Source organism: Nelumbo nucifera, chromosome 2 (assembly GCF_055504915.1).
Source record: "Nelumbo nucifera cultivar China Antique chromosome 2, China Antique-T2T, whole genome shotgun sequence".
Lineage (NCBI taxonomy): Eukaryota > Viridiplantae > Streptophyta > Magnoliopsida > Proteales > Nelumbonaceae > Nelumbo > Nelumbo nucifera.
Window position 1 is genome coordinate 90,001,833 of NC_142650.1, and position 10,616 is coordinate 90,012,448.

General features: G+C 37.2%; 1 protein-coding gene across 1 annotated transcript; it reads right to left on the reverse strand.

Moving 5' to 3' along the window:
- Positions 1 to 2,616: 2,616 nt before the first annotated feature.
- Positions 2,617 to 9,883, reverse strand: LOC104606072 (uncharacterized). Its single transcript, XM_088898998.1, has 3 exons — positions 9,499 to 9,883; positions 4,474 to 4,751; positions 2,617 to 3,800 (listed from the first exon to the last, which is right to left on the reverse strand). The coding sequence occupies exons 2-3, from the start codon at positions 4,669 to 4,671 to the stop codon at positions 2,997 to 2,999; spliced, it is 1,002 nt and encodes a 333-aa protein (XP_088755124.1). The 5' UTR covers positions 4,672 to 4,751; positions 9,499 to 9,883; the 3' UTR covers positions 2,617 to 2,996.
- Between the last annotated feature and the right edge of the window lie 733 nt (positions 9,884 to 10,616).

The following is a 10,616-nucleotide window of genomic DNA, read 5'->3' on the forward strand; positions in this document are numbered from 1 at the left end:
TAAACCCACTTTGTCTTGGGCTTGGGTCAAGGCATCAAGCATCCCAAAGCAACCCATCATTCCATAATATGTTTTTCCTATGTATGTATATAAATTATGTGTTTATGCCTGTCTCTCATTCTATTTATATATTGAACCACAGAGCTTTGAATTGTTGTCCATATGAAATATAGTTGTACAATATTAGAATCAAATGACTATCCCAAAACCCACTAATTGTTCTCTTGAAAGAGTTGTTGATTCGATTAGAAATGAAACAATCATGAATAATGAAATGATTCATGACCTTGTTCTAGCTTCAATCCATCAAGAGGTTAGCAAGGTTTACTTCTCCCCTTGTGACAAAAAGGATGAAACATGTTGGTCTCACAACAAGAATGTGAACTTTAGTGTGTTATCAATAAAAATGGGAAATTTAGTGCCAAATCTGCATATTAATTGGCTAGAAGTTTGTTGGATCTACCAAATGGAACCAATAGGACTAATAGCTAGGGGTAAGCATGGGTCGTTTTAGTTCAGTTCCATGGCAGAAGGTAGGTTCCAGGTTTTTGGAACTAGAGCCTACCCTGTGAAGGTTGGTTTTGGCCTTGGCAGTTCCGAGGTCGGTTCTAGGGTCTACTTGTGGAACTTGTTCTTTCTTTACTCGCCCCCTTCAAGAAAAAAATGAAATAATGAAATACATGTCATTCAAAATCTTGATTTTCAATAATGATAATATATTGTTTAAAACTTATATTATCTTATTGATTAAATTAAGCAATTTAATATGTAGATTATGACAATATATTAATATATGGTTGAAAATTTGTCATTATGATTTAAATTTTGTAAGTATTACCTTTTACATTATTTATTATACACAAGAATATTAAAATGAAAACAAATGATCAAATCATGAGTGTTTGAGCTCAAATCTCCAAATCCTTAAAAATATTTTGGGGTTTATTTAAATAAAAATTCAGTTCTAAGGCCGGTTTCACCAAGGCCAACCAAAGTTAATTCATTGGGTCGGTTCGAGTAAGGTAAAACCCTAGACTTTGGAAGTGACCGGGTCAATTCCAAGAATTTGGAACCAGACCCTACTCTGTAATAGATTGGGTAGGGTCAATTCAAGGCCAATTCGAGGTCAGTTCCATTCGGTTCCGGATAGAACCTACCCATTTGCTCACCCCTACTAATAGCAGTAACTATGATGTTATATGGTAAAAGGTTTTGAGCCTTATTGTCCCCGCCCCCCCCCCCCCCCCCCCCCCCCCCCCCCTAAGAAAAAATAAATAAATAAATCATGTGTTTCATGTGAAGAGTGTGCCAAAAATATCTAGGCACTAAACAAGGGTGAATTTAGCATTCAATGCTCTATTGTTATTGTGAGAGACTATTTTTGTTTAGTTCGAAATTGGGGATAAAGATTGGTAACCAGCCCTATAGAAGCTTGGTAAGGAGGCTATAAAGCTGAGTTGATAATCCTTATTTAAGCATGATGTGATGCAACCATCGGACCAGATTGGAAAACTAGGAACTAGTCTGGTAACCGGTTCCATTTCACCCCAAAATCGCTTTTTGGCTAAAAACCATTGATTTGGTCAGTGACCCTTTGACTTGGGCAGTTAAACTATCAACCCAGACAATGTTTTTGGTCGTTTTTTATTTTTTTAAGTTAGAATGGGCTGTCTGTTCAACAATGCAACCCAGGAATGGTCCCCAGAACGGTTCCCTATCCGGTCTTATTTTAAAAACCTCGGATGCAACTATTTCAAAGTTTATGGCAAAACATAAACAAAATTCTATTTAATAACATGCAAACTAATCCAAGTGATATATTGAACCTTGGTTAAACCCATGTTGGCTCAGACCTGGCCAAACCTGTAGTTTAAATAATAAACCTAAAATCAAATGGTCCAATCCTATGAACATTCCAATTTAGTCCCACAACCCCACCCTAACCAAAAGATTAAAAATAAAATAGATCTTAAAAAATATATAAACTCTATTAAGTTGTGCTTAAACTTTTCACTTTTTTCTTTGCTACTATTTTTTATTTTGCACAAGATTGAATTCTATATTTAAGTTAGAAAACATAAACGAATATGACATATAGAATAGGGCTATAATTGGATCAAATTTGTCTTGTATTCAGCTACATCTGAATCCAGTCTGACATTTTGAAATTTGGATTTAATCTGACTCTATTCTACTATCATTGAAATAAAGAAAAAAATTAAAAAAGTTATTTAGCTTACACTTGTATAGAAACGTATATAAATATAGAATGTATTATATAATATTTATATATGGGCTAAACTATAATACAAAAATACATGACACTAGAAAAACTTATAACACCAATCAACCAACATCATAGTGGAAACCAAGTAGGTGGTTTTTCAAAAAAATCATGGGGATTTTGATTGGCCAAAGCCTTTTTAGTATCATATCTTTTTGACATTATATATTTTTCCTCCCTCTATCAAAAATTTGAACAGTTTGGACTTGAATTCAACCTTAAATTAATGACACTGATGCAATGGCCATTAGAAGAGAATATCAAACAACTTGTATGAAAAGAGGAATATCAACTTTGCCTGAATTGGAGAATATGTAGAATCCAATTACAGAATTCATTTCATGTGCAATCATCTACCTATTCCAAAAGCAAATAACCTACACTATATCTCCATCTCAATGGGTTATGTGTCTCTTGCTCACATGTGTAGAAGGCTGATCCACATTCTGCAGGCATCCCAGATTGTGGTGCAAGACTCTCCATATTCAATGAAGTCTGTGTTGGAGGGAGACTTTGTAGAGGCATAGCTCGAATTGATGCAAAATTGTTGCCCATGTTAAATGAAGTGCATGCTGGAGTTAGAGGAAGACTCTGCATGGGCATTGTTGGAGTTGGTACAAAATTGTTGCCCATGTTAAATGAAGTGTATGTTGGAGTTTGAGAAAGACTCTCCATGGGCATTACTGGAGCTGGTACAAAATTGTTGCCCATGTTAAATGAAGTGTATGTTGGAACTGGAGGAAGACTGCATGAGCATTGCTGGAGCTGGTACAAAATTGGTGCCCATGTTAAATGAAGTGTGTGTTGGAGTTGGAGGAAGATTCTGCATGGGCATTGTTGGAGCTAGTACAAAATTGTTGCTTGTGTTAAATGAAGTGTGTGTTGGAGTTGGAGGAAGACTCTGCATGGGCATTGTTGGAGCTAATACAAAATTGTTGCTTGTGTTAAAAAAGTTGCCTATTAGAGGAAGATCTTGGAAATGCATTGCTGGAATTGGTGCAAACTCATTGCCTACGTCAAATGAGGAGTATGTTGAATATCGACTTGAGTGCAATTCTCCATCATTTATGTTATTGGATCCATGTGTGTCCAAAGGCGTAGGTGAGTTGCTGAAGTCCAAGCTATGTTTTTTGTGTTCTTGGATTAAAGCACCTAAAGTAAAGTCATCTTCATTGGAATCAAAGGAGTCTGGGGGAGGCAAGTATCTGTCAAAGCCATATTTCATCATGTGGGCGATGGCTCCAAATATGTCTTCCTTCTCCTCTTCTACACCCACATTAGCTTGAGATATGCCATTTTTCACTCTGTCTACACCTTCACTAGAATGATTTATGCCTTCCTCTCTATTTACTACTTCACCTTGCCCTTGATCTTCCTCTTCCTCTTCAACTTCAAACCCATCTTCAACCTCAACTTCAACTTCATCACTGTCATCAACATCAACTATAGGGACAGTATTCCTATTGGAATTGCCACGTTTCTTTTCATATATTCTGCATAATACATAATCGTCCAACTAAAGAAGGAAGAAACATTTGTTAGATGAGGAATGAAGAATCCATGTAGATGTGTTTTCCAATGCAAATACTTTAAAAAGCATGCCTTTAATGATCAAATAAATGTATTTTTAAAACCTAGGAATCTGACTTGATGTAAAAGTTTGCTGAATCTATACAATGTTAGGTGTTGATATTGGAATGCTAAAAAGACTACAAACATAAAAGGCCTTAACTCATGAATATTATTAGTTTATGGTAAACTTTTAGGGTAAACAATCATCCCAATATTTTTTTCCTTCATCATTCAACAATTTAGTTAGATTTGGAATTGCTAAATATTGAATTATGCATTTTTGAATTTGTAACCCTTTTAGCATTTTGCTTTTAACCCTTGTTTTAGCAGTTAGCAAAATGTGGAATTGAGTCCAATTAAGTGGTTGAAATTTTAATTTCCTAAATTTTACCAATTTGAGTTATCTAACTTTGTTATACAAAAACCCATATACTTAAATCTGAACCTTTGATGAGTCGAAGTAATTGGTTAAATTCTTGGTTGGTTGATCAGATTCAAAAAATAAAATAAAAAATCACATGTTTTTATATTTGTTGTACTTAGGTATTTAATACTCTTTAATTTGAAAAACTAGGCATATATGGTGTATATGCATGACATAATCCAGATTTACCTACCTTCATGTGATCCGGTTCATCATTTGCAGCCCTTTGATGTTCTCTAATTATGTATTCATGCATGATCCAATTAGTTTTTGTTCCTCCGTAAAAGACCAAAGATTTCTTAACACCAATGTTCTTTCCATTTCCATCCTTGATATCTTTGTTTGGACCAGTTTCTTTCCAGTATCCATTGGTTGTAAAATGTTTTGGCATGTTCTCCTTCTAATATTTTCGATCCCTTGGTGTACAAAAATACCACTCTTGTTCTTCCTCTCCTGTGTGTCTATATTCTTCTGCAAAATAAGTGACAAGAATATCATCTAATATGAGTTGGATAAAAATATAGAAAACAAAAGCAATGATAGACCAACTTTGGCTTGGGCTTGAGTCAAGGCATTAAGCGTCCCAAAACAACCCAATTTTCTGCAATATGTTTATCCTATGTATGTAAATTCTGTATATATGTCTATTTCTCATTCTATTTATAATTGAATCGTAGAGTTATGAATTGTTGTCCACATGGAATATAGTTGTGCAATATCAAAATCAAATGATTATCCCAAAACCCACTAATTGTTCTGTTAAAAGACTTCTTTGACAAAAAGGATGAAATATGTAATGGGAACCTTAGTGTGTTATCAATAAAATATGGGAAACTTAGTGTCAAATATGCATATTACTTAGCTAGAAGTTTGTTGGATTTACCAAATGGCACCAATAGGTCTAATAGCAGTAATTATGGATGTTATATGGTAAAAGGTTTTGAGCTTTAATGTTTCCCCCAAAGTCAAATGTTTTGTGTGTGTATGAAAAGGTTTTGTTTTTTTTTTTTTTTTGCTTCAAGGAGCTGCACATGAGTATGTAGAGATGATGTTGGCTTTCCTCAAATTTCTGATATATTTTACCAGAACCTGCTGGTTTCCTCAAGCCTTTTTGTTTCATTAAACTCCTTATTTCTCGTACTTCTGACCACATCCCAGCAGCTGCATATATGTTTGACAGCAAGACATAGAAACCTGGATCTACAGAGTTCAACTCAAATAGCCGCTCAGCAGCAAATTTACCAAGCTCGACATGGCCATGGATCCTGCATCCACCCAACAATATTGCACCCCATATGCCTGGAGATGGTTCAGTCCAAAAGCCCTGCATGTGCAAACATGTCCACCATACAAGCATAGCTGCAGAGCACAAGCTGATAAAACTCCAACATAGGTGATGTGATTAGGTTTGATATTATTTTCTTGCATTTTCTCAAACAGAATGATGGGCTCGGCCCCATAACCATGGGTGCCATATCCACCAACCATGGAGCTCCAAGCAACAACAGTTTTATTTGGCCGTTAACTGAAGTGACCGGTTGAACCGCACACAAAATAAACTAAAAGAATATCTCAGTTATAACCCTCTCTCCCATAATCCCATTTTCTGTTTCCCCTCCATCAAACACTACCCCACACACAGGCGAGTTCAATCCACACCAGCGTCCGCCCACTCGGATACATGCCCGCCGATATTGTGAATCTTAAAAATCTCACGCAGGTTGAGTTATATGCCAATGGATTGACCGAAAACATTCCAGTCGGGTTTGGAAATCACACCAGTCTCCATAACTTCGAAGCTTCAACTAACAATCTCGAAGGAAATCTCTCGGAACTCAGGTCCTTGACGCAGCTCATCTCTCTGCAACTCTTCGAGAATAATCTTTCGGGAGAAATCCCCAGAGAGTTTGGGGATTTTAAGTACCTTGTGAATTTGACGCTTTACCGGAACAACCTAAGTGGCTTTTCCGAGGGCCGGAAAAGCGAGAGTAGTAGCACAGCGACGTTAAAGAAGAAGAGATCAGGAACCCCGTCGGAATTCGACGCGGAGGTGACGGCTCATCTCTCTGCGATCGTGTCAAATGATAGAACTCGATCGTGTCCGGTTCAACCGGTCACTTCAGTTAACGGCCATGTGAAGCATTAACGTTAGTTTCTTTTCTCCCAACTAACGTGGTCGACTCTCATTCGAGGGTGCACTCACGGGTCTACAGAACGCCTGGCAAATTCCTAACCTTTTTGAATGACTTTACAGATTACCACTTTCTAATTTATACAGCGACAAAATTTAGCCCCCATATTTTTTTATGCTTTTCAAAGAGCCCCTAAACTATCAGATTCTAACATTTTACCCCCTCTATCTTCTCAATCATTAATTGAATTGATGGAGAAAATTAATTTACTAAAAATGCCCTATGAGCATTAGGAAAACGACTCACTTGGGCTAGGAATGGAGTGGCCACCCATCTGATTATGTGAAATGAAAGTGATGGGACCTCTCAGATCTACGTCGAAAATCAATTTTGTTTAAAAGTAACTCCAAAGGCCAGGCATTGACTACACCAGTCTAGGTAGGACTCGAATGGGAGAGGGAAGGGGTTAGGCACCCCTCTCTCGATGTAGGTGTGGTGGTCAAGCTTCGTTCGGGGGTCTCCTTGAAGGATGAAGGAAGACCGAGTGCAGGTTGAAGGTTTGGAGATTAGGGGAAATGGAATTGATAAGGGAGTAGGGTAGGGAGATTGAATGATTCAAATGATGATCTCATCATGGGATAGACTCTCATTTATAAGGGGGGATCCCGACGTCCCGAAGGAAGGAGTTAAAAGGGTTTGATTCCCACTAGGAAAGGGAATATTAGATTCGTTGTCGATCATTTAGGAGCACTGCTAGGGTTTCGCCACGTGTCTTATGAGATTCCTCAAGGACTGACTTTCCTTCCATCTGAGGATTCTCATAATCCGCGTGTGCTACTTTCTTTCATGACCTACTTGATCGATGTGGTGAAGGGACGTCACCATTTGGCGGGCGCACTTTTGCTAAACCTACATGGCGCCTTACCACGCGCGTAACTTAAAGTTGTACGTGCGGCCGATATTTAATTCCAATTCATAGTGACCCGCGGTTCTATAATAGTCTTGGGTTCATCACAAGACTGCATGTATCCAATGTTTATCGCAAAACCGTGCATGTCAAGGTTTATCGCAGGTTTACGTTAACCAAAATTTGTCTTGACTCGTGCCGAGTACAAGTTCATTGCGAGCGTGTGACAATTCGTATGTTCATCGTGGACGTTCGATGAATTATAAGCTCATCGCAGGTAACTGATGAGTTATGGGCTCATCGCAACCGTCCATATGGTATCAATTTGGTATCTTCTATACTTTGATGGACCGAACGAGCACTATGTACCTACACTTGGGTCCAATAGATGGGGCCCACATGGGATCCCAAGCATACAAATAAAAATATACGATTAATTAAGCAAAATAACAATAAAGAAAGTACCCTATAGGCATGAGCAAACATACAAGAAATTATTTATTTATTTATTGCTTTTATTATATTTCCTTTTTCCTATTCTAATAATTTACTTTCTTTTTATTTTTTGCTATATTTTCATTTTTATTATTTTTTAATCATTTTTCTAAAGGAGCCCTATTTCTATTTTTTTATACATTCCATTCAACCCAAAGAGAAATCTTACTACTGAGTCTTCCAATATATTATTTTATCATTATTTTTCTTATATTTCTTTATTGTTTATTTATTTTTAATTTTCTCTTAGCCTTCTTGTTTCATATCTGCAATCCACATCCTGCAACCCACACTTTTCCTTATCTCCAAATACACACCCAGTTACCCAACTCATTCCATAGGATTTTAACAAAAACACCTAAACTAAACATCCTCCTTAAAGAAATTTTATGCTTCAACAAATGTAAATTGCAATGCTAAATCATCAGATCAACTATCATTCAATAACATAATAACATTCATCAGAGAATAAAATTGATTTCAAAATGTAAAACAGAAAAGAAGAGCAAACTTAATCTATTCTCTAGAAATGCTACACTCGGATCTAATTGATGCACAGACCCAAACAGCAGAGCTCAGATCAGATTGGGTTGAGGATGAGATCTATGAGAATGAGTTTGATGGAACCTACTCCATCGATCTGCTCCCTAACCTCAAATCTTCACTGCCAAAGAAAATATAGAGGAGGTTGAGTTCAGATTACCTGGGTGATGTCCTGACTTCCATGTATACGAGCCATTAACTGTGGCGTGCAAGAGTGACACAGCCAATCCAATGGGCTGTGTACTTCCATTTTTTACAGTGGATGTTAAAGCTACCTCAACCAACATTCAAAATTTTTCAAGAAAACAAGAGTCAATCAGTCAAGGAGACACAAACTTGTCATTCACCATGAAAAATAGAAGTATGTACTTCCAACAAGGAGCAAAATGTTTTCCCCATATCTGATGAACAGCCACTTTATTTCTCCACATGGTAGAATAGGTAGGGTTGTGTACACAAGCTCCCTTTTTTATCCAATTCTGAAGCCTTTTATATTTAAAGTAGTAAGTTTCCACCAAACTGAACAATGAGAAATTTACAACTTTTGGCAATAAATATGTCCCAACCTATTGCAACCCATATTAATCATGGAATCCAAGTAACTGGTACTAGATCCTTTTTAATTTGGCTATTTAAATGTCAGTTCTTGAATTTTGTAAGAACCATTAAGCTGTAATCCCTTCCAATAAAAGTGAAATTTCATTGGATGTATTGGGAAAAAAATGTGGCATGAACAACAAAAGACGCTACCTGAACATGAAAGGGTAGGACAATGGATTATATTTTATTTTTCTATTTTCATATATTTTAATACCTTAATTACTTAAAAACTCTTTATTTTGTTATCTTCTAAGCATTTCATAAAATATAAGTTTTAGGAAAAAAGCAATACAACTGCAGCAATCAAATGATTTCTCACAAAATATCAGCAGGTAGATAATTACACTACGATTTCTTCTTCTAATCATGGACTATCTTCAAATACAACCAACATAAAAGCATATCAGCAAAGATACAACATCACCACGAAAACCATTCCAGTCGAGGAAAATAAGTGAAAAAAAAAACGACAGATTAATTCGTAGGAAATACATAAAATAAATTTAACTCCACAAGAGTTTTCATTAATTTCAATGCTCACCTGATTCCCGGACGTTCTAAAAGCTTTTCTAGAAGAATTCCCCTGGTCCGTAAAATTCAAGCTAGCTATTCGCTTCTTTGCGTGCTCCGGTAAACTCACCGATTCCTTTCCGGCATTCTCTGGCGTACCAGGCTTCTTTTCCAATGACGAAGAAGAAGATGATGAAGATGACGACAGAGAAAGCTTGCAAGAACATCAAAAGAGTTACTAAACAAACACTAACCCTAACCTAACTTCTGTAAAGCCTCATTCTGTGTAACTTTTCTTCTTGCTTACACATCAAGTAAGAAAGCTTGCAAGAACATCATAAGAAAGCGACTCCAAAACCCTAAAAGAACATCCAGATCACAGGAGATGGAGTGCACAAGTGTGCTTGGATTGTTATTTTTTTCTTTTTCTTTTTTCCAAAACCGAAAGAGCAAATGAGACTTGCTCTGTTGCGCTTCCTTCACCGTAAACTGGAGAAGGAAAAAATTTTTCATGCGAAATAACATTTTCCGCGTTTTTTGATTCGCGCCGTAAAATCGGAATAATGTAAAATATTTTGCCAGGAGACCGAACAGACCAGTTGCATGGATAAAACAGTAGACCCCAGATTGATTCTGTATAAACCATTGGATTGGTATATTTCTTCTGGATAAATAGTTCAACGATACATCATGACCGTAGATCCTCAGTCGGTCCCTCTAAAATCTCCAAATAAAGATTCCAATCTGTTGGATTTTACACCTGGTATCATTGGTTCACTCTGCCGAATGCCGATACTAGCAACAACGTCTTATGTATGTGAGTGGTTGCCTGGTTGGGGACGATTTGTTTGGGTCTTTTAAAATTTGAGCTAGGCGTAGTCGTAGCCTCGTAGGGTTGATCACTTAGCCCAGCCCAGCCCAGCCTGGACCCACATATCTGGCCCGGTCAGAGCCCAATGCTTCTAGGCCCAATTGACTTGGAATTATACGTTATAATCTTTAGGCCTTTAGGCCCAGCCCAGAAGGCTGTGGTACAGGCTGTGGCTTACTTGGATCACCTTATATTAGGTATTAGGTGCCCGTTCGGGAAGGCTTTCATGCTGCCGCTTCAGGCTTTGTGAGGTCTGTCCCACACAGACGGCTTAAAAA

Bases quoted from the DNA above. Each gene is read 5' to 3' on its own strand.
- LOC104606072 (XM_088898998.1), bottom strand. From the start codon at position 4,671: ATGCCAAAACATTTTACAACCAATGGATACTGGAAAGAAACTGGTCCA. The intron at 3,801-4,473 runs GTAGGTAAATCT...TTCCTTCTTTAG, and splicing joins ATGAACCGGATCACATGAAG to TTGGACGATTATGTATTATG.